This window comes from Lagopus leucura, unplaced genomic scaffold (genome assembly GCF_019238085.1).
Source record: "Lagopus leucura isolate 7727_CA_CO unplaced genomic scaffold, USGS_WTPT01 Super-Scaffold_100001, whole genome shotgun sequence".
NCBI classification, from domain to species: Eukaryota; Metazoa; Chordata; class Aves; order Galliformes; family Phasianidae; genus Lagopus; species Lagopus leucura.
The window spans coordinates 51,106,805-51,131,617 of NW_024962262.1; the positions used below are offsets into that span (position 1 = coordinate 51,106,805).

The 24,813-nt window shown below is 38.4% G+C and overlaps 1 protein-coding gene across 2 annotated transcripts; it reads left to right on the top strand.

Moving 5' to 3' along the window:
- The first annotated feature begins 12,816 nt into the window (after positions 1–12,816).
- LOC122177996 (granulocyte-macrophage colony-stimulating factor receptor subunit alpha-like) lies at positions 12,817–24,006 on the top strand. 2 transcript variants are annotated; one of them, XM_042867877.1, is made up of 9 exons: positions 12,817–12,916; positions 17,445–17,574; positions 17,665–17,843; positions 18,540–18,679; positions 20,355–20,393; positions 20,965–21,103; positions 21,658–21,745; positions 22,284–22,365; positions 23,261–24,006. In XM_042867877.1, exons 2-9 carry the CDS (start codon positions 17,447–17,449, stop codon positions 23,321–23,323), a joined length of 858 nt encoding a protein of 285 aa, XP_042723811.1. In that variant the 5' UTR covers positions 12,817–12,916; positions 17,445–17,446; the 3' UTR covers positions 23,324–24,006. The 2 variants fall into 2 exon arrangements, with proteins under 2 accessions (XP_042723811.1, XP_042723809.1); XM_042867875.1 differs by lacking the exon at positions 12,817–12,916 and adding an exon at positions 16,846–16,872.
- The last annotated feature ends 807 nt before the right edge of the window (positions 24,007–24,813 follow it).

The window sequence follows — 24,813 nt, forward strand, 5'->3', positions numbered from 1 at the left end:
AGAAGATATAGAAAACACTGTGCAAACAAAATTGAATTAGATAATACTTGTAGCAGGTAACCACACCACTGAAACCGCCAGTACTGGTGTCAGATGAGGAGACATCTGTGGCACTGTGCAGAGATCTCCACGGAGAAATTGACCATTAATTAGTTGTCTATCTAAGATTCCAACGTCTGAGCTTGTAAGTAGGAAGAGGAAAGGCCTCTAATGTTTGCCTCTAATGTTTACCTTTTGTTTCTTACAACCCAGAAGTATTTTAATTGGCTATAAGTTAATTTTCACAGAATCACAGAATTGTAGGGATGGAAGGGGCCTCCAGAGATCATCGAGTCCAACCCCCCTGCCAAAGCAGGTTCCCTACACCAGGTCGCACAGGTAATTTTCCCAAAGTTGAGTCTCTTTTGTCCAAAATGGTAACTAGAAACTTTCAGCTCTGTTGTACAAGTATTATATTCAGATACAATTTCTGCAGTGACTCTTCTTCAGTAGAGGTCAGGATGGCTAGACTTGACAAAGGCAATCTAGGCTTTTTCAGTTTGTCTTTGAATGTGATTTGGGCTAAATAACTTTTATCATACAACACATCTGTATGGTAAGAGCTGGAAGCACAGGAGAGTCAAAGCAATTACCTCCTGAGAAGCAATAGAGGTTTCCAGGCGCTACCAGCTGTAGCATCATCAGCATGTCAACATGTATCATCTTAGAGATGATTATATATTACCAACAAAAAGAGGTCTCAACAGCTCTCCAAGTTGAAGTTCCATACAAACAAACAAGATCTCCTTCAAGTACTCACTATCTGCACCATAGCCATTTCTGCCTTACTGAAATAGCATGTCACTGCTGATACAGTAAAGTACATATAAGAGGGGCTGTGGCACTCTCACATCTCACAGGATCAACAGTTGTCAACAGTTTACGGGCTGGTTCAGCCTGGTTCTGTGACTAGTGGGACAGGGGAAACCATAGACCCATGCCCCAGGAAAGGGAAAAAAGGGGAAAGGGTAGGGAGATGGGCCTAAAAACAAAACAGCGGCAAAGATCTAAGGAGAAATAAATTAATTTACTAAATAAGATAACGGAATGCAATAAAACACACTATAATACACTATAGTACAATATAATTAGAATCGAAGGCAATAAATCAAATAAAATGAGAGTGTCTGAAAACACAAGGTCTTACTCTAGTGTGGAAGCAAGTGAGACATCTAGCAGGGCTGAGGAGAAGAGTAAAGAGGGGAGAACAGCTTGTGAGATGAGAACAATTTTATGTTTCCCTCTGAGCAGAAACGGTAACAGAACACTGAGCAGACCTCTGGGGGATGTAGTATGTAGTTCTCTTCTGGGACAGATACCTGGAACTGGAGCATTAACTCTTTAACTCTCAGTGCAATACATGATGTTATGATGTGGAACACCAACAACAGAAAATCATAAAACCATGACAGTGGTGCTTTACAGGTAAGAATAGAGTTGCTGAGAGACTACCTCTGCATAGGTGGAAAGAGTCCTAGTGAATATTTGGTATTTAGGGATTAAAAAGCGCTGCATCTTTTCTGAATATTGCTGGCAAAAACTGCACCATGTTGAAAATGAGAGTAAATAGTGGTTAAAAAGTCTTGACGAAAGAAAAGCAGGAATGGCTTGCATAGTAGAAGTCATGAACTTTAGCAATAGAACAACGAGTGAATGAACAAAAAATTCTGCTGTAATGAGAACCTCAGTAGAAAGTATTGATCAGAACACGATAAGCCCAAGTTTACTAAGAAACTCAGAAAGGCAGAGGTAGAAAGTTATCAGTTTACTTCTTCAATATCTTAAGTATTCAGAGAATCCTAGACTGGAGATGATCAAGGAACCTGGCCACAGCTGGCAGTACACAGGAAATAATTGAAAATCCTTACACTACTACTGTGTTACCACAACAGCAGACTGGTGTTTATAGCCTTGCCAGCAATATTCATGATTGTCACTGCAACATCAAAGACAAATTGAGTTTTAAATGACGAGACTTTTTTTTCATTGGAGATATATATATCTTTGCAAATCATGTCCTGTTACTGTTATTGCCAATGAAAAAACTACACTGGCATGAGAACTTTCCCCTCACCTGGTTCATTTTCATCCTGAAATTATCCAGAGGTATAACTAAGATGTGGATGACAACAATATGCAGCTTTAATCTATAATTCAGAAATTAATCCCTTTTATTGTCCTTTTTAACTTCCACTGTATGAATGAAGTTCAAAATGACTGTAATCAAAAGCATGGTTTTCTCTTGTCAGTCAGCCTGCCTGCAAATGCAGCATTAGTCTGCTCATCAGCTTTATATAAAATCTGCTAGAAGAACTTTTCTTTTTATTTATTTTTATTTAAAACCTCTAATTTTGCTAAAAATAAAATTATGTAACATATGAAGTAAAGAATGTAAAATAAATAACATCCAGTAACAGGAGTCAGCAATGTCTGTAGCTAATAATCTTCGTCTAAAATATATCCAATTTTCCACTTTTTAAGCAATTTGTATATAGTAAATATACATTTAATATAAATTTGTGTATAATATAACATATATGTAACATATATATGTGTATATATAACATATAATATAAATTTGTGTATAGTAAATACATATATATGGTGTATATGGGTAAAAAGAGATAAGGTAAATTAACCACATTAAACATTTAATTTGGGTTATTTCCTGAACAAGAGATTCAGCAAAGGGTCCTGGACAATTCTGCAACAAATATATTGAGAATATATATATTTTAAATAATAACTGCACTGTAACATGAAGAAGCATAAGTGCAATAAAACGGTTTGTATTTGATACAAGGTTCTGGTCCAAAATATAGGCTTGCACTGCACCACAAGAACTCTGTTCCTCTTATACCAGCAGCAAAGCAGCACCATTAGGTGTTTCTGTTGCTTTGCTTTGATTTACAGCCTGAAATAATAGGTCAGATGGCTGAACTTTGGAGCATTTTGGCTAGATTTCAGACCTACGGGCACATTTACATAGGGACGAAGCTCTGAGCATGATGTACATGAGCAGAAACGATCAACACAAATGAACCTAATGTTTCAGAGTTTAAGGGCTAGAGTGGCTCATAGCTGCTGTTTACAGGGGAAATTGCACCTTTGTCTTTTGGAATGAAGGTACAACCTGTTAATGTTTGGTGAGGGGAGACTTAGAGCAGAACAAAACATACACGAACCAGTAGGCAGAGTGGCTAAGAAATAATGGATTGCAATCAAGAAGCAAAACTAAGCCCTCTGAAAGCCACCTGCAGACTCGATCTTGCCCACAGGCAGCGCCTAGATGTTTTTCAGGCTGAGTAATCAGCCTTTGTTTATGTTACTCGGGAAGATTCCCAAAGTGGCCACACGATGGTAGCCTAGCATCAGAGACACGCAGGCATCAACCACTGCTGTCACATAAGGAAAGGAAGGAGGGTGAACAATTTTTTCGATTAAACAGAAATCAGAGGAAACTTCGGAACCTGTCGCTGCTACATGGGCATCTAAGCTCAGTTTTGGCTTCCAACTTGTGTAATTTGCACGATAGGGCTCTAGTGTACCTAGTGGTTAGCCTTACATCTAGATAACTGTACTATTACAGACAAATTCATACCCAGTCCTTACACTTCCCTTACACATGAGATCAGCATACCACCATACTGCAACCAACTGCAGTTTACTCTTTGAAAGTACAAAACAGGAGTAAAAAAGTTTAAACAAGCTCCTTGCTGCGCTCTCAGTATCTTGCTTACCTTGGGAATAGCTTTAGCTGTATATGTGGCACAAAGGAAAAAGAGGATTTTTTTTTTTTTGACAGAATCCCCTTTGAAGACTGGAGAGACCTAGCAGCATCTGCATATCTGAACTGAATTCAGGCAATAATTTAACATTTTTTAAAAGGTATGAACTTCTAAGCTTTTAAGATTTCAAGCTTAGATAGTTTGTGTAAAAAGATGAAGCCAATTTGTACTCAACAGCAAATTTCAGTGGCCCTGAAGCCTGACTGGGGATTGGGCAATTCTTCTGCACAGACATCTATATTTGTTTACGAAACTGAGTGATAATGATAACTAAGAAGTAAAAAAAAAATTAAGCTCAAGTTCTAAACCATACCCAAAGGTGTTGCACTTGAGCCGTGGCAATCCCAGGTATTTATATAGACGAGGGGAAGATCTCCTTGAAAGCAGCCCTACAGAAAAGGACCTGGGGGTCCTGGTGGATGAGAAGGTGGACATGAGCCAGCAGTGTATGCCTGCAGCCCAGAAGGCCAACTGTGTTCTGGGCTGCATTAAAGAAGGGGTGGCCAGCAGGGAGAGGGAGGTGATTGTCCCCCTCTACTCTGCTCTTGTGTGGCCCCATCTGGAGTACTGTGTCCAGGTCTGGGGCCCACAGCAGAAGAAAGGTGTGGATCTCTTGGAATGTGTCCAGAGGAGGGCCACTAAGATGATCAGGGGACTGGAGCACCTCTCCTATTTAGAAAGGTTGAGGAAACTGGGCTTGTTTAGCTTGGAGAAGAGAAGGCTCTGGGGAGACCTCATTGTGACCGTCCGGTACTCAATGGGAGCGTATGAACAGGAGAGGGTTTACGTGGGTGGACAGTGAGAGGGCAAGGGTGAATGGTTTAAAACTAAGACAGGGGAGATTCAGGTTAGATACTAGGAGGAAGTTTTTCACACAGAGGGTGGTGACGCACTGGAACAGGTTGCCCAAGGAGGCTGTGGATGCCCCATCCCTGGAGGCATCCAAGGCCAGGCTGGATGTGGCTCTGGGCAGCCTGGTCTGGTGGTTGGTGACTCTGCACATAACAGGGGGGTTGAAACTAGATGATTTTTGTAGTCCTTTTCAACTCGGGCCATTCTATGATTCTATGATTCTAACATTGTTTTCTTTCCATTTCTTGTACCTCCAATTTAAGGTAGAAAGTTTAAAATACATTCAGAAAGAAAAAAAAAACAAAAACAAAAAAACAGAAAGATTGTCTTTTGATTATCAACATCTTCCAGACAATAGCAGCAATGCTCTTTCTTATACATGTAATTCTTTAAATTAAGTTGTTATGTTTTAAATTAAAGTCATGTGAAGCCACTGCAATGGTTCTGATTTTTAGAATACATACTGACTCCTGGGAGTCTTTGGTATATCCTGCAGGACTAATAAGGTATGTTTATACACTATTCTGGCATGCAGCTCCCCTCCTTTCCATAAACAAATCAAATCATTCTCCAGGCTGACACAGCAGCTAAGGGGAAGTCCATTTTTAAGTTAAGTGATTGAACATGTCTATATGAACATGTCTAGCTCAAGCACTGACTATGAGGCTGCCAATGACAAAAGTGGGTTTCAAACACTCCACAGAGAGTTGACTTTGTGCATTCTGTGTCTTTCTGTCAAGTTAAACTTTCCAAATATCTATTTTAAATACCCATACTGACACTGATAAAGCAATGCTAACTCTAATTAATGAGGGTTTAAACTTTCCTAATCTATGATCACTTTTTTTCACAATTAAAGATGTTGACATGGTAATAAATAAAGGCTTTTGTACCAGCCCAATATCTTGTATCCTAATTTGCTGTAACTGCTACATCACATCACAACTTCCCCAGTACAGGAACTTGACCCTGTTTTTGACAGTCTGCAGGGCTTGGTTTCAAGAATTACAGAAGCTGAGTAGACACAAGAGTCACAGGACAGTCTTTACCCTATAGTAGGAGCCTTTCGGTTCCTCTACAGAGCAACAGTCAGATTCACTCAATTCTGAACAGATCAGTTACAGTTAGTTTTTTTCCTCTCTCATTTCCTTTTTCATAAGAACAGTAGTACCAAATAAACGTGCTGGCCCATAATTCACAAGAACTCCCAACCTTACATATGTTTCCACAGCAAAATTTTTCAAAACAAACTTCTGGTATAATTGTAGTCTTATATCTAGCATATCTCTATGGACATTCCTGATGCAAATATTCACGTGAGAACTGTAAGTATCTGCACAAGGTAGCCCCTCAGTTAAGCACCACTCACTGTTCCCCATGCTCTGGTATGTGTGTGCATCTGTCCCTCACTGCTTCAGGAATATGTTTCCCTTGCTGAGAAGACTTCAGCACTAAGTATGATCAGATTGGGAAGAATAAGCAAATTCTGTGTGTTTTTGCTGGCAACTCTTGGCTTCCTTATCCATGACCTGCCCAGTTTGCTCACACTAGGTTCTAAGAATCTTTTGATTTCTCTGTGAAACCACAAAAGGAAAAGTATGAAAATATGAGGCAATTATGTAATTGCTCTGTGACTGCATTACAATAGCCGCTGATTATACAATTTACTCTATATCCTTATATCCCTCTTTCTATTCTAAATGTTGTGGTCTGATTAGTCAACCAAGTGGCTTCTATACAGTGCAACTTTATAATGAATTTTCATCTTTATACTATTCACTATTGCAGTGAAAGCAATCCATCAAGGGCGAATTTACAATCAATGGACAACAGAAAAGTATATTTTAGAATATTTTCAGTCCTTGGAAGTGTGCCAAGGAAAGAATTCCACCATTGCATATGGAAATAATTGCAAATCTAGATGGAGCTGGAAAACTGGTTCTTTTCTGAGGTAAGCAAATAGCCTTATAGAATCACAGAATGTCAGGGATTGAAAGGGACCTCAATCCCCCTGACAGAGCAGGAACACCTAGATCAAGTCACGCAAGAATGCATCCAGGCAGGTTTTGGATGTTTCCAGAGAAGGAGGCCCCACAACCTCTTTGGGCAGCCCATTCCAGTGTTCTGTTACACTCACCGTGAAGAAGTTTTTTCTCATATTTATAGGGAAATTCCATTTTCCAGCTTGCACCCATTGTCCCTTATCCTACCACTGGATGTCACTGAGAAGAGCCTGGCTCCATCCTTCATACACTCACCCTTTACATATTTTTATAAACATTAATGGGGTCACCCCTCAGTCTCCTCCAAGTTAAGGAGACCCAGCTCCCTCAGTCTTTCTTTATAAGGGAGATGCTCCATTCCTTTAATCATCTTTGTGGCTCTGTGCTGGACTCTCTCCAGCAGTTCCCTGTCCTTCTTGAACTGAGGGGCCCAGAACTGGACAGAGTATTCCAGCTGCTGTCTCACCAGGGCAGAGTAGAGGGGGAGCAGAACCTCTCTCTACCTACTAATCACATCCTTTCTAACGCACCCCAGTATGCTACTGGCATTCTTGGCCACAAGGGCACAGCGCTGGCTCGTGGTCATCTTGCTGTCCACCAGAACCCCAGGTCCCTTTCCCCTATGCTTCTCTCCAACAGATCAGTCCTCTACCTATACTGGTACCCAGCCTTGTTATTGCCAGATGCCAGACTCTACACTTGCCCTTGTTATATTTCATAAAATTTCTCCCCACCCAACTCTTCTGCCTGTCTAGGTCTCTCTGAATGTCAGCACAGCCTTCTGGCATGTCAGAAGTTGTTCCATCACCTTTCCAGGGATGGAGGTGAGGCTTCTTCCCCTTTTTAAAGACTGGAGTGACATTTGCTTTCCTCCAGCCCCAGGTACCTCTCCCATTCCCCACAACTTACCAAAGATAATGGAGAGAGGCATAGCAATGATTTCCATCAGCTCCTTCAGCAACTGCATCCCATCAGGACCCATGGATTTATGGATGTCCACGTTTCTTAATTGGTCCTTAACCCAGCCTCATGAACTGAGGAAAACTCCTCCTTTAGCCTGACTTCCTCTGGGGCCTAAGGGGTATGGGGCTCCAGAGGACAGCCTCCAGCAGTACAGACAGAAGAAAAGAAGGCATTTAGTAACTCCACCTTCTCTGTATTTTCTGTCACCAGGGCACCACCTCATTCATTAATGGGCCTACATTGCCTCTAATGCTAGTTTTATCTGCAGTGTATTTGAAGAAGCCCTTTCTGTTGTCCTTGTCCTCCCTTGCAAGGTTTAATTCTTGCCTAGTTGTCTCCTTACATCCTTCGAAAACAGTCTTATATTCCTCCCACGTGGCCAGCCAAATGGCCCCTCCTTCCATGATCCATACCCTCTCCTCTTCCACTTGAGTTTGCCCAGCAGTTCGCTGTTTAACAATGCAGGCCTTCTGGCTCCCTTTCTTGACTTCCTATCTGTTGGGAAGCTCTTGATGTTGAACTTGGAAGAAGTGGTCCTTGAGCCAGCAATGTGCACTTGCAGCCCAGAAGGCAAACTGTATCCTGGGTTGCATCAAGAGATGTATGACCATCAAGTCGAGGGAGGTGATTCTGCCCCTCTATTCTACTCGCTACTGTGAGACCCACTTGGAGTGCTGCATCCAGTTCTGGGGTCCTCAACACAAGGAGAACACTGAGTGTTGGAGCAGGTCCAGATGAGAGCCACAAAGGTGGTCAGAGGGCTGAAGCACCTCCCCAGCGAGGGCAGACTGAGAGAACTGGGACTCTTCAGTCTGAAGAAGAGAAGGCTCCAAGGAGACCTTATAGCAGCCTTCCAGTACCTGAAGAGGGACTACAGGAAAGCTGGTGAGCAACTTTTTACAAGAGCAGGTAGTGACGGGATGAGGGGAAATGGTTTTAAACTGGATGAGGGCCGATTTAGACTAGATGTTGGGAAGAAATTCTTTCCTTTGAAAGTGGTGAGACACTCCTTTATTCTGAATTTGTGTGAAATCAGTAAATCCTGGAAAAAAGCAGCTTTCACATTCAAAAAGATTTGCACTCATAGTATGAGCAGCTTTAGTGGTTGAGACTAGTGTAATTTCACCAGATCTTGCTGCACATATAAGTCCCAAATCCTTGAAATTTTCATAGAATCCCAAATGTCAGAAGTCCCAAATGTCCAGCCATGAATCTTTCTAACATCTACCTGAAAATATACCTGAATCACTGCAAGGAGATTTATGGTGAGTAAACTCCTTACACTTATGCCAATAAATTACTCAGCATTATCTTAACAAAGATAATCTAAGTGATCCAGTGTCATCCCAAATGATTACATGATGTGGAAGCATCATGTACATGAGCAAGCATGTCCGTATCTCAAAGGTTACATAAATCTTCCCTTTAAAAAGTCACACATGCATTTATGAACTAAAGAATTACAGTAGTTTCCCATATCACAAAATAAATTTCCCAATGTGACAGCATAGAAGAACTGTAAATATTTTAGAAAACACAATTTAAATAAAAGACATGGAAGTATAGGAAGATTATCCATCCTCATTTACGTTTGTATATACAACCCTATTTCTTTTAGAATGTGTACCTATGTGTAGTGATACAGTTTTTAATTACATTAATTACATCCTTTCAACAGAAGTCCTGTTTCATGCTGCAAAATTTGCAGATAAGTATGAAAGTCAATTGTTCAGTTTCCCACCTTCCCAGCACTAATATCAGCTATCTGGACAGGTTATACATACCCTAGTGAAAATGAGATTTCAGGCTTGCTGATAAAAATTGATCCTGAAACCACACACACTCAAGTTTTAAAATGTGTGTACAAGAGAAAGTGAGAAAGAGAACAGAAGGTCTTACTTCTGCAGCTCCTGAAATGAAGTGCAGGCTACAGCCTATTGTCTGCTCTCTGATCTATGAATAAAATTGGGGAATTGAAACCTCAGGAAGATGAAACATCTTCTCAAGTAACTCCCAATTCCTCCTCTGATCAGGAGAAAAAAAGGAAAAAAAAAAAAAAAAAAAACCAACAAAGAAGGCTGATAGGAGAGAAGTGTTCAGTATACAAGAAAACAGTCAGGACAAATCTGAGATTATTTCCAATCTCTTCAGAGAAATCTAACAGATATGTGTAGCAAAACTGGTACATTCACTGAACATTGTAAGTCATGAGTGCTGTTTAATAACTTTATGTACAAGTAATTAAATGATAAGAAAGGTAGAGAGATCTGTAAACACACAGTCATAAAATCATGAAATAATGGTTTGTGTTGGAAGAGATCTTAAAGCCCATGCAATTCTGAGCCCCCCACTAGCTGAGGCAGCCCAGGGCTCCATCCAACCTGGCCTTGAGCACCTCCAGGGATGGGGCACCACAGTTTCTCTGGGCAGCTGTGCCAGTGCCTCACCACCCTCAGAGTAAACAATCTCTCTCTAATATCTAATCTAAATCTACCCTAATTCAGTTTAAATATATTACTCTTTGTCCCATATCACCTGATAAAGAGTCTCTCTCTGTCTTTCCTTTTAGCTCTCTTTAGATTCTGGAAAGCTGCTATAATATCTTCTCAGAAAGAAACTCCTCTTTTCTAAACTAAACAACTCCAACACTTGGCCTTTCTTCATAGGATAGGTGCTCCAGCCCTACTTATTTACTTTGTGGCCCTCCTCTGGATCTGCTCTAACAAATCCTTTTCTTTCTTGAGCTGGGAACCTCAGTGCTTAACGCATTTTTCCAGGTAGGGTCTCAAAAGAGCGGAGTAGAGAGGAGAATTATCTCCCTCATCCTGCTGTCCACTGTGTTTTTCATGCACTTTTTGTGCAGCTCAGGACACAATTGGCTTTCAGGGCTGCAAGTCACAGAATCACAGAATCACAAGGGTTGGAAGGGACCTCAAGAGATCACTGAGTCCAATCCTCCTGTCAAAGCAGGTTCCCTGCAATAGGTCACGCAGGTAGGCATCCAGATGGGTCTTGAATGTCTCTATAGAAAGACTCCATAGAAGGAGACTTAACAGCCACTCTGGGCAGCTCATTCCTGTGCTCCATCACCCCTACTGTAAAGAAGTTCAGACTTGCTGAGGGTGCATTCAATTCCATTGTCCATATCATTGACAAAGATGTTAAACAGCATCAGCCCCAGTACAGACTTGTGAAGGACACAACCCATTGCTAGTATCCGCCTGATACTGAGCAGTTTACTGCAACATTTTCAGTGCATGCATCCTGCCAATTCCTTGTCCACCATTAGTGCTCCATTTATCAAATCCAGATCTCTCCAATTTTGAGACAAAGATGTTGAGGGGGACAGCATCAAATGCAGTATACAAGTCCTGGTAGATTATGTCAGTTGTTCTTCCCCTATCCATGAACACTGCAACCGCATTGCAAGATTCCACCAAATTTGTCAGGCACAATTTGCCTTTAGAGAATCCATGATGATTGTCACTCTCAGTTTTCCATGTGTCCTACCATAGTTTCCAGGAGGATCTGTTCAATGATCTAGCCAGGCACAGATGGAGACTAACTGGCCTGTAGTTCTCCAGACCTCTTTTTTTCTCTTTTTAATATAGATATTTTTCCTTTAAAAGCAGAGGTTGTGTTTCCCTGTTTCCAGACACAGGGAAATTCAAGAGGCTGACAGACATCCATATATGATGGATCTCAATATGGTCCCATGGATTTGTGCACATTCAGATTCCTCAAATAGTCTCAAATGTGATCTCTCTGACAGAGGGAAGTTCTTCATTCTCCCAGTCCTTTGCATTCTGTGAATTGGACAGTGTGACTAGAATATTTTCCATTTCACTTATCAGGGACCATACCATTTCTTTATCTTCCTTTGTTGTTCTAGGCATTTTAATAAGTCCTTCTCGTTATTTTTTTCACCTCTAGCACACCTCAGGCCCAGCTTTGCCTTGAATTTCACAATTTCCTGGACCACATCCCTCAATTCCTAGAATTTGTATTCCTGCCTCCACTGCCTATGCATTTTGGTTTTGTGCCTTAGTTTGGCTAAGAGGTCTTGACTTAGGCAACCTAATTCCCTGGTTCATTTGCCTGGTCTTTTGCATGTCAGGTTTGAGAGCTCTTATGCCCAAATAAAAAAATTTTTAAATACCTTCCATCTCTCATTTGTTCTTGTACCTCTGAGGGCATTTTCCCAAGAAATCCAAAGCATTAGTGCCCTAAGCAGTCAAAAATGTGCCTTTCAGGTACTGTGCAGTACGTGGAAAGGCAGATGCTATGTTTCTCAGTTCACAGAAAGCTGCTTTGCTGGGTAAGTGTCTTCCAGGACCCAGGCCCATTCTTTGGTCTCAAAATCAGTCAAGGTAGCAAAAGGCCTTATGCTACTCACTTCAGAGCCTATTAACCTGGGCGGTTACTTGCCTCCACTCATGGGCAGTGTGTAATGGCTCATGTGTGCTCACATTACTGTATGCATTTAGAATGAGGACACTGAAGTTCATGCAAGTGATGCTGCACACCTCTGAGGACCAGTGCACTAACACAGGTGCCATAGTGTTGTTTTGGTACCCTCAGGGCTTTTAAATGCCAAAACAAACTTTACCTTGACTGTCCATTGAATGTACCCAGAAAAAAAGTATGTGCACAAGAAGGATACTGCCCTTGTCAAGTGGAAGATTGACAAAGGAGAAGTTATGGGAGCTGAAAACATTGGTTTGCTACTCTTTCATAGGAACTGCATTTGAGGTTGAATAGTGCAGAGCTGGAAACTGCTGTTACAAAGTCCACAGCATCAGGCATATTGCAGAGGTGACCCTCAGCAATAAGCAGAAAACAGTGGTGGTGGTTTGAAACAACAGTGCTGACCTATATCTAACCCAGAAATTTATCTCACATCTGCATCTGCCACTGAGGCTGTGTTCTATACAGAAGCCCATATGAAGCTCATGTAACAGGAAAAAGAAGAAAATTACATGAATGAAGTGGTGAAGAAGCTGTCACACCGTTTTTATTTTTGCCTCCCTACAGCAATACAGTGGCTCCTTTTGCCCGTTGCCTTAAGGAAGTGCGGTGTAGGGGAAATGAGTAAGACATAGGCGTAGGCGGGATTTTTACACCCTTTTACGTGAGGTTTAGAAAAACTCAATAATGAAATAACACTGTCAAAGCACACAAAAATATGCCACTGAGTTGCACTCACGGCTTCTGCTTTTTCTGTGCCTGACTGCTATAACTGCCACAGGGAAACAGGTTTGAAAGGACAAGGTACGTTTGCTTTTGACTTTATTTGTTGTACAGTTTTACCACAAAGAAGGTAGGCAAAGAAATACTGCATTTATGTCACTTGTGTTAATTTAAATGTTCTTAAAATAACTCTTCGAGGGATGGGTAGATACTATCTCCAAAATGCATGCTTTTGTCTCCAAAGACAGATGTAGCCAAAATTTTGATGGCATTTTAGTATATTTTTTCTATAGTTTATTTATCATATAAAATTATTTTAAAATGAAGAGTGACCATATTTCCAGTATTACTGGGCTCTACCAAATATGCTCTTGAAGAAAGCCTGGTCTGACTGGAAATGTTCAGATTTTTGCATTCATAGAGCAAAATCACTGTAACAGTGAGTTCCTTTTAGGAGTACTGCATTTAGGCACCAGTTAAATGAAACTATTTAAGTGTCTCTTCTCTTATTCCAATGTTAATAGTGAAGTAGAATATTCCATATATGCAGAGTTCTCTGAAAATGACAAAAGAACAGAGGCATAAATTGAATACGCCTAAAAGTAAGGCATATTTCAAAAATAAGCCTCATAGTAAGGAATAGAGTATATATATAAATTATATTACATATATATATATAAAAATTATGTATATATATATTTAAATATATATATGTATATATATATATCTTTCACTTTTTTGTTTTTTTCCAGTAACATCTTCCTTTCCTTTGTTTATAAAAGTCATTGTAGTATCTGACATAATACAGGCTCTGATAAGCTAAAATAAGCTACAGGGTCGGATGTTGCTTATAACCTGGATGTTATTAGGCTAATAATCTAATGAGAACTAATCAGTCTGAAGAATTGATAATGTAACAGGATTTCAACATAGCTGATATTTCCGAATTTCTAAAATGGACATCTCCTGTGGACATGTGTCAGGGCTGAGTATTTTCAGAGATGAAATGAAGGGTGGGTTGTTCTGCAACACAAAGCCTAGTTGTAACCCATTTTCACAGAAAGTTTATAAACAACAGTGCACAATGGATGCAGAATGGAAACAGCTTTGCATGGAAATGCTTCATGTTTATTTAAAATTTTGGTCAATAATCTGCACATCAATTGTGTGAGATGTAAAAGAAAGCGCTTCCCACCTCTGAGGAGAACAAGTACTGTTCTTCTAGTGTAACTGTTTTTCTAAAGAGAATATGTGAGACCACAGGTATAAGAAAGAGGAGGAAAAGATCATTTCAAAAATAAATTTGCAGATTTCACAGAAAAAGAAGATAGGAGGCATTTCTGTTCATTAACTACATGCAGGTTCCAGATGATGTAAGAGGCAGAATGAATTAAATCTCCTGTATTCAAGGCAGAAAATTTTGTTAAATAGAGATATGTCTGGGCTGATCACTCTGACTTACCTTTTCAGGCAGGAAACACAGAGAAGACTTCATTTATCTCATCCTAGACTAGTTTGAATTAACTGTGTCTTAAGTACTGTTTCTTTCCAGCCACTACAAAGGCAGCACAGAATTACTGCCTCCCTCGAGGGCACATTTACACAGCACCTGTATGCTGTTAAGACAAACTGCACCCCACGGTCTGATGCCGTCTTCAGAGTTAAATGTTAAATGTTGAAAGTAATTCATTTTTTTCATTTCCAAAAACAAATCATGTTCTTTTAATTCTAAAATATGCTATTTGCAACCTTCTACAAATTATCTGATCTACTGTGTCCAAGAGCTGAAAGATGTTTTTACATTTTCTATTCAAGAACTACTGAATAAAATATGAAATTGGTCTTGGCCCAGCAGTGAGATCCAGTCCTTCCTTGTTAGTAATCCCAATTACCACAAAGAACAGAAAACAAAATTTTATTATCTCCGATGATATTTTTTGCAGATAAAACATTTTTTTTCCCAGTACAGCTCAGAGGAAAGAATCATGGTAGTATGGTTCTACCTATTTTTAAGGAAATAATGATAAAGAAATGATGAATAAAGGGTTTTTAAAAGAGGAATTGTAGAGCAAGAAACCACTAAGAAAATTTGTCAAGCTCTCAAGTATAAACTGGAGGGAGAAAAATTTAAATATCTCATTGAAATAATGGAAGATAGTGGGAGAAATATCTAAGGAACTTAACTGTTATTAAAAATGAAGGTAAAATTGTAACACTATAGGGAATAGGATACACTCAAAAATAAACAGCTCCCTAAGGGAAAGGTAGTCAGAATTTTACACACCGTGGAAAGGTGGAAATTAAAAATAAATTCCCAGAGTTTGGAATGAAATTCCTATCCGTAAAGCGAACAAAGTGACTCGCACATAATTCTCCAGCTGATCATGGCTGTTTGTAGGCATAGTAACATCATGGCTGCAGAACACAGGCTCGTAAGTTTAAAGAACATTTGGGTGTTTCTATATGCTTCTCTTAGTTATAAAAAGCTGAAGTTACAACTGAAGAGGGCAAGGAACTGGTTTCATTTGCCTTTTCTTCGACCACAATGCCGCAATGCCACCTCAGGAGTTCCCTTTACCCTACTATGTCCTCAGTCAACCTAGCTGTTTGTTGGGCCATTCCTGAACCAGGTTGTTTTTGAATTTGACACCAAAATAACCCTTTTTCCTTTTGATTTACAGGATCACCAAAGGCTTTATAAAGCCTAACTTCTAAGATCCTCGCACAGTGCCTATGATCATACTTCAGCCTGTTGCACATTTTTGATGGGAAGAACACTTCCCTATTTCCAATCCAGAAGTATTTCCCTTGTGTAAATGGGGAAATGAAGTGCACAGATTTGATTGACCCTGGGTCATCAGGTGAATCTGTGAAATAACAGAGAAATGGTTGATGGTCTTGGTCATCTTAGTATCATGATTTACTCACTGGACTCTGAAGAGTGTACTGTAATATGTTTATATGAACACATATATAAGTCAGATATAAACAGCTCTATATTGAATGCTTACATGTCTCTAGCAACAGGAGTATTTTGTCATTTTTTTTTTTGTCTCTTGAATTACTCCTCTTTATTTTCAGATGTTTACAAAATCAGATAGTTGCTACTCTTGTGTCTCCATTGAAATATCTTGTCCCTAATAACAACTCCCCTAGTGCATCCTGATTACCAGTGTGCTAAGTGTGAAGAGGATGTTTCCCCCGAGGTTTTCTGAGTGATGGGAAGTTATTCATTTATATGTATTTGTAGCCAAGGTATATAGTGCTGTATTAGTTCTCCTAGATATCGGCCTTTGCCTCCAGAAATTTTGAGTCAGGCCATATGTATTTAGTTCTTAAATTCCTAATACGTTCAGATGAAATAAACTTTCTGTAAATAAGTTCCAAATACCTTCATACAGCAGAGCAACTGCCTGGAGCCACCAAAATATGTATATACATATTAGGTACAAGAATGCATTTAAGCTCCTTATATTCTAGAGAATTATTTTTTTCATACAGCACTGTTGAGGAGAGAAAAGAATTCAGAAGACAGTACACTTTTCTGCATTAATAACATGGATATTATCAAAGTTATGTGCAAACAGAATTCCACAAACCCTTGAATCCTTTATCAGTCTTGAATAGGTTAGCAATGGATCTAAATTAAAGATCCAAAATATGCTTTTCTCTCCTCAAAATCATGACAATTCTGTAGGTCATATCTTCAGAAAACAGAGTTACGGTTGGGTTGTAATCACCTAGTTTTAACACAGAAAAAAAAAGTAGTGGACAACTTATCTTAAATTCTAAAACCTTTGTAAGTCCATACTCATAAGTTTAGAGCACTTAACACGAATGCAGGATAGAAAACTTCCCTGGTTCATAGTTGCAGAATTTGTATTCCACTGTAGACTGGACCTTTGATAAACTGAAGATGTAAGCAAAGGACACATCACAGAATCACAGAATCAGAGAATCACAGAGGTTGGAAGGGTCCTGAAGAGAACAAGTCTAACTCCCCTGCTAAAGCAAGCACCCTACAATAGGTTGCACAGGTAGGCATCCAGCTGGATCTTGAGTATCTCCATAGAAGGAGGTTCTGCAACCTCTCTGGGCAGCCTGCTCCAGTGCTCCGTCACACTTAGCGTAAAGACATTTTTCCATGTGTTAGTACAGAACTTTCTCTGTTCAAGTTTTATGCTATTATTCCTTGTCCTATCGCTACACACCACCAAGAGCCTGGCCTCATCCATTTGACTCCCACCTCCCCTTAGATATTTATAAACATGTATCAGATCCAATGTTCATAGATATCTAAAGGGAGGTGGGAGTCACACCAGTGAGTGACTTTGTTAGTAACCTCCACTATGTAATTGTGCCTGAACAGATTAAATCACAGCCACATCTTCTGCATCTGTAACAATGGTAGACAATCTTCAGACTCAACACAGATAAAATGATTGCTATATTGATGCAAATGTGCAACTGAAAGACCCAAACAGTATGCAACTGTGTTTGCTAATCAGGTGTCTAAAAATGATTAAATGTGCATGCAAGTTCTACATGATTTAAGAAGTTCTACAGTCTTTAACAGAGGGGACATGAGATATTTTTCCTATGTTTGCAGGCATGAATGTCACAGCCATTGAAAATTTTGTCTGTGTGATATATAATATTTCCTTCATGAACTGTACTTGGCATGTGGACAGGAATGCTTCAAGAGATGCTCAGTATTTCTTGTACTGGAAGACCTCAAGGTGAGTAGGTCTTCTTGCCTTGGAAAATTTGAATTTTCATCTGACGTGCAACATTATCAATATTAAACTGAAGAAATTTGTCATATAAAGGAATGAAGATTTCGTCAGATGCCAGAATTACATCACAGATAATTGTGGAAGACACACAGGATGTAGATTCCAAAATGTGACAATAAAAGAGAATAGGAAAGCTTATTTCCTGGTGAATGAGTCTAGAAATGGACAAAATATTTTGCCCTACAGAGCGACAATTTATCTGTATGAAATTGGTAAGGACTATTATTATTTTTTATTTTATTTTATTTTCAGCAGTGTGCTAAAAGAATGAGGAATTCAATACTTCAATCCTAGGGGAAAAAAAAAAAAAAAGGATAAGTTTTTGAAATACTGTTCCTCAGACCTCTTATTCTTTTTTCCCAACCTTTGTGACTGAAAAGTCAAAATTATAAGAAAAAAAAATGGAATGCAGAGTCAACCTGAAATTATAGATTGGAGAATTTTGAACATTGGCATCACATATATATTCTATGAAAGAACAAAGTCATCTTTTGGGATTAAGTAGCTATGGATGCCTGAGTGGAAATATCTAGATGTTGGGTTTGTGTCTTTATCTCATGATTCTGAATTCTGTTGAAACAGAAAAAAAAGATCCTTAAAATACCAAATGTCTTAAAACAGTGAGCAAAAACTATAACAAAACAAAACAAATGCACAGATTACATTTCAGAATTCAGTAAAATATAGCAATGAGTTTGTTCTGTTTTGTTTTAGTTTAATCTACAGTAATGTCTGATACTCCAGACTCCTCAACTGAAATACTAAATCAGGAAGTCTTACTTCTGAATATGGGGTGAATCTGGTAATTCTCATCAAGATGCAGTTTTTTAATAACACAGAGCAAAGAGACTAGATTTTTAATCTGCCGTATTCCTATAATGATTGTATTTCTAATTAAATTATTTCAGAGAAGCTCACCCCTCCATTAAATGTCACTGTGAACTGTACAGGAGTTTCTCACAGTTGTGAAATTCAATGGCAACGACCTCATACAAGTCATGTGGACAGAGACATTTGTTTCAAATATGAAATTATCATAGAAAAGAAGGTAAGGAGAGTGAATTATAACTCCTAACATTATTTCATACACCTGCGTTTCAACCTGTGCTATCATACAACAAGTGCCCTGTTCTCTCTTTTCTCTTCTTGAGTTACCTCTCTGTTTTTCTATGTAGAATCCTTGCATGTGAGCTGAGAACAGCTGCCACTCACACAAAAATGCAGCCATTCGCAGGAATACTTTTAGTCCAACATATGGCTGATCATTAAAGGAACTGGTTGAGGACAGTTATTCTAGCACAAACATAGAACATAACTTTCCCCCTCACCACTGTCAACTCTTTCAAAAGATACATTAGTTTAGCCTTCTTCAGTTTGCTACATACGGAAGTTGACTGACTGAATAACAGTGAAAGTATTTTTGTTTCAGAATAAAGTTGGGCAGTAGCATGATTTGGGTTGTAAATTCATTGTATAACTGGAATTCTTGGATTGCTGTGAATGCTCAACATTGCCAGAAGGTTGAATTTCAATGTAGCTAGCTGGTTTAAGGACCAGAAATATATGAAGTTAAACTCATTTGTAGAGCACCAGAGGAAGTGAGTGATTCAAAGAAAAGTAGATGGCTTACACAGATAATGCAGACAACATCAATTAGCACACTCATAGCACTGTCTGTGCAAAGTACTTCCTAGTTTTTTTTTGTTGTTGTTTGTTTCTTTGTTCTGTGTTTCTAGTTTTGCTGTTAACTGGAGCTGTGTGTTTCTTTCGGATGCAGTTTTTGTATAAACAAACATCTCTGCCAGATTGCACTAACCATTTGATTGACCTTGAAGTTTGTATCTCATCCAATTCCGAGGCTTAGCTAAAGTAAGTCTGCACCTTATATACTGTCAGGATTGTGAACAGCACTGCAGATGTCGCGAACGTTTCTTTGTGGTAGCAACACACATCAATTCTTTGTATTGTTGCCTTTTTAAAATGTGCTTGGTTTTGTCTTTGTTTTCCTTAAGTTCGTTGTCCTTTCTTTTTAATTTCAATTGGAAATATTCAGCTATGTTTTTGAATAAAATGAAATATTCTATCATATCACTGAAACAGAATATCCAGGTTTTCCAGATCTTAACGTGAAATGATTGTTGTTTTGCATTTCATTAACTGCAACTATTTTGAAGATTTGGATGAATAAGGTCAGTAGTGTATTATCCATCAAGAATACTGCTTGAAATATTTGTGGAAGTAGTCATGAGTTCTTTGGTCCAACAGCAAATAAGTAAATAAATAAATAACTAAGGGAGACATAACGTAGCTGAATTAAATGACTATGAATGCAAAAGTTACACATACACAGTTTTAAGGGGAAAAAAATTTGTAACAGTTTGCTAGTATTTTCCAAGGCTTGTTTTAGTACAAGTAAGACATACATCTTTCACACATTTTTCCACACACATGTGGAAAAAGCTTCTTTTGTTATTGCTTTTCAGTTCTTTGATTCTCAGTTCTGCACTCCCATTTAAAGAGTTCATTATTTCAGAGCACAGGTGATGAGGAAAAATGTTTCTGTGGAAGAACAGCTTAATTTCACAGTGTATAAAGAAAAGCATTTAAAATATGAAATATACTCTTTAAAAAAAAAAAAAATCAACCGTTTATAAGGTAGGACATCTTATTAAATAGTAACAAAAGGAACAACCATAAAAATTGAAGTTCTTTGTTGTTGCTAGGCTGATCCTGAGGAAAGAATCAAAAACACATCTAAAAAGGTAAGTCTGTTACAACATTAATCTAAAGTTTATGTTGGGTTGAAAAGCCAACCATAAAAGAACATCCTGCAATCAAATCGCTTCCGCTTCAGGATACTAGTGTATAATATAGTATGTATGCTTATTATTAGCAAATTTCCTCAGTACAGTTTTATATTTTTGTTTATAAGACATGGCACAAACAATACTTGCATACATGGAAGTTACGTCTATGCAAGTCACGCATCCTCCATTTTACAGCTCATTGCACTTCCTAGCAAATTCATGCATATGTAGAAATATTATCATAATTTCACATTATGATTGGAGGCAGAAAATTCAGATAACTGTGAAGAATTTTACTTCATAAATGGTCTCAGGATGGGGGTTGGGATGAAGAAATCAGAAAAATACCACCTGAAAGATTAAGTCACTATAAAGGAGGAAGAAAAATATCATTCATCTGTCCACAGAATTATGTAAAAAAAATTTATTCTGTGATTATTTACATCATTAAATGAAGCAGATACCTGTGTTTACATCTGTACATCTAGTGAAAGCAAAGCTCTCAGTCTAGTTGTTTTATATTTAGGGAAGAATCATCACAGGAAATTCCTATATATTTGACAGCTTCAATGCAAATGAAAGGTACAGCGTCAAAATCAGAGCTACTAACAATGACTGCTTAGTGAGCGAAAACTGGGGGGAGTGGAGTACACCAGTAGAATTTGGTAAGAATGAAAATCATTTTCTTGACATAATTTTCTCTTAATTAGTATTTGTCTGCTTCGCTTATTACTTCCCAGGTGGAAACACTTTTAAATTTGCACATCCCTTCAATTTGCTAAGATGAAAAGGAGCAAAGAACTGGCATATCTCTCAATATGAGGGAGGCTTCCAATCGTTCTGCTGTGACAGTCAATACTTCTTGCAAGAAGATAGCAGATACAGCACATCTTTTTCAAGTCTCTGCTGCCATCTGTTTTCCTTCTGTTTTCACAGACCTATCATTTCACCTGTTCTCTGTCACCTTAGATTTTGAAATAATATGTAGACTCTGTTCCTCACAAAATGTTTGGTAAAGCATCAAGTTGCTGAAGACATACTGTCTGCCATCCCATTCCTTCTCATATTACAAGGCAATGAGAAGCTAGGCCAAGGAAGAAGTAATGGCACGATGTTGTGAAATGCCATCATGCATCAGAGAAGATGCTTTACATAGTGCAATAGGTGCATTCTTTCCTATTTTGTGATACTAAACACATTGATGATTATTGTCTTTCAGGAAGAGAACAACTGACATCTATTTCATCATACACATTACTTCTGATATCAGCAATAGCAGCAAGTCTCGTACTTTTCTTCTGCATCATGTAAGTCTTATTTCTTGTGCAAAACTTGTATTCTGGATTCTAATGTAAAATAACTCTTTTTCCCAGCAGAAATGTTCTGATATCTCTTAAGTAGAGAAGACAGGGGGAAAGGTGATACTAAATTATAGCAGGTATCATGACCTCCTGGCCATAGAGTATCAAGTGAGCTCTGTATTTCTGATTCCCAATGTTTTTTTATCTACTTGATCGATAAAGCACAACTCCTTCCAACAGAGATATGAGGTCTTAGGTCAATTCCTCTTTAGTTTCTGCCTTGGTTTAAGGATATTTCTGTTTCAGAGGATAAAGAAAAGCAACTTCCTGTAATTCTTTAACTAGTCATAAAATAAACTGCAAAAATCCAAGTTCTGAACAATGAACTGATGCCACTGGTTTTGACTCACAATTTTTTAGATACCTTTTCATTATTTTTGTCTCAGAGAAAGAAAATAAGGCCTCACTGTTACAATAATAGAATAACATTGTTATAAGTTTGTATATTGAGTCTTTTCTTCTCCACCTTTTTTTGACCCTGTAGAACCATTTATTTAAAAACAGTACCTGCTATTGTACTACAGCCAAAAGACCTATTCCACGATATCTCTCCAGTGAATTTCCAGGTATGTTTTCTTTCCATTTCTCTGATTTTTTTTGTAAAGAAGGATCCACTGCAGTCTCAAACATATGAACTAAGTGTCAGATAAGAGTATATAAGCACAAAATGTATTTCTTTCTTTTTCTTCTGTTGGGGTATCAAAAGATGAGCTCCGTATACAAGTAATTCTCCTGGTTCTCCTTTTCCATTCAAAGATATTTGGTATTGGCTAAATACACCATTTCACCCAGCTCTCCATAGCCTAAGCTTCTCAGCACAATAATAATGTAGATCCAGACGGCTGGTAGCTACGCAGAGAGAGACACAGAGAAATTTACTTCTGGTTAAAAATACTTCTCACATAGCAGATGTTGAGACCACATTAGTATTTGGCAATGCTGCTGAAGGAGAAGAATTTTCCAGGATATGACAAGCAAAAAAGTACAGCAGAATGCTGAGAGGTTTTGATCTGTGCAGAGTGCTTGAGAGACTTATGAGAACAAGGAAAATATCACAAGTAAAAATGAGAGAACTGCCAGTCTGGAAAGCATTGTGCAAAATGCTTTGTTGCCACAATTCAAACAGTATTTTAGTTGGCAATGAGCAGGTCTGGAAGCAAGAATATGCCTACAAGGACATACTGGAAGCTTCTATAAATCCTACTTTCATTTCCTTAGTCACATGAACTTTTCCTTGTTAGATCCAGAGTCACTTTTGTAAAACTTCTTTGGTTTTTTCTGGGGATCTCATCATGAAGGGAAGATATATACTCATCTACTCCAGTCCTCTCATTGCCAGAATCCCACATCTTCTATATAATACATAAATAATAACAATTTGAGTAATGAAGATTCAAAATTATAAACTAGTGATCAATCTCATGCATAAAATGTTAATGAAATATTTTTTTCTTTTAATAGACAGAGAATCAATTCATAAAGCATGAAACTGAAGAAATAATAACAATTACTGAAGAAGCATAATGGCATGCAAAAGAAGAGAATTTTCTTTTTTCATGCAAATGATTATATATGTACTTGTTGGCATTAATTTACAGGTTTTTGATATTCTCCCTCTTGTAAGCAGATGTAACAGCATTGCCTGATCAGGACAGTCTTCTATAATCTGTCATTAAAAAACTTTGTGTTATTTGCCTGGAAATAATATATAATTTCTGTAAGTATTTTGAGTTATATACTCCAACTAGTGGAATACTCTAACTAGTAAGGAGATGTCAAACAGAATCATTAATATGGATTTTAATCATACATTGCACTTCAATAGATGAATCATTTAGATTGGGAAAACCACGAGTTAGATGTCATGTATTACCATGGATTGCCCAGTGCCATGCCTACGTTCCATCTCTTATCTCCCCCATGCTTGTATACCTCATTGCCATATCCTGTGTCTCCCTTCCTGAAGACTTTGGCAGTCATCCAAGCTTATACTGCAATGGTACCTTGATAATAGCACACAAAGGTAAATGTAAATCCAAAAAGCTACAGATACTTGCTCAATGATCTGTTATTAGTAATGGAAATAGCATATTACTGAGCTACAGGGTTACAAGAGCTGAGCTACTTACATTTCTGTTATAAGTGATCTATTTTTTCTCATGTCAGCGTTACCTGAAGCCTCCCTCAAGAATAAATACTGAAGAACTTCTATGCCTACTAAGCAATTCTGTTCAATCCTGTTCCTGACTGGCTTTTCCAATGCCTTATTTGAAATTTCTAAAACAACTACTTGTGAAATGAATTTGATATGAAGAAGAAAAAAAAAAAAAAAAAGCAAGCATGCAAACAAACAAAAACACAACCATAAAATGAACCCTGGCACACTGGAATGTATTGTATGTCTCAAATATGTCTCAAATATGAATGTCTCAAATGACTTGCATGTTCAAATTGCATCCTTGTAAAACAGGAGAGGTGCTGATGAGGGAAAGAAAAAAATATGCCAGATTCTAAAAAATGCTCAATATGGATACATTTAACTGAAGAAGCATGAGTTTCTTTTCACTGAACTGGAGCTTCCAATGAGAATTTCACTTCTGCCCAGAGCATAACCCTGGCTGGAGAGAAACGTGCCCGGAGTCATGCCGTAATGTAAACCAAGTCCATCCGACAGGCACCAAGGCATCTTCTGCAGCATAGGAAATCCCCAGTGTCAGAAGGAAGCAATCGGGGCCACAGGTCACAGAGATCTGAGTCCATGAGTTATGAGAGGATGGCTCTGGCATAAAAGAATTTGTGTAGGGCAAAGGTAGCAGATGCCAAGAACTGTTAGAGAGGTTACTTGAGACTCAAAGGGAGGAACTGTAGTCTGTGTCATGACATCCAAAACATAGGAAGAGGACAAAGGATATATGGAAGATAAATCTAGGCTGCTGGCAGGCAAGCTAAACAATACTCTCATGACATCTCACATATATATAATGCTATTTGCCATCCCCTTTTTTCTTAGGATC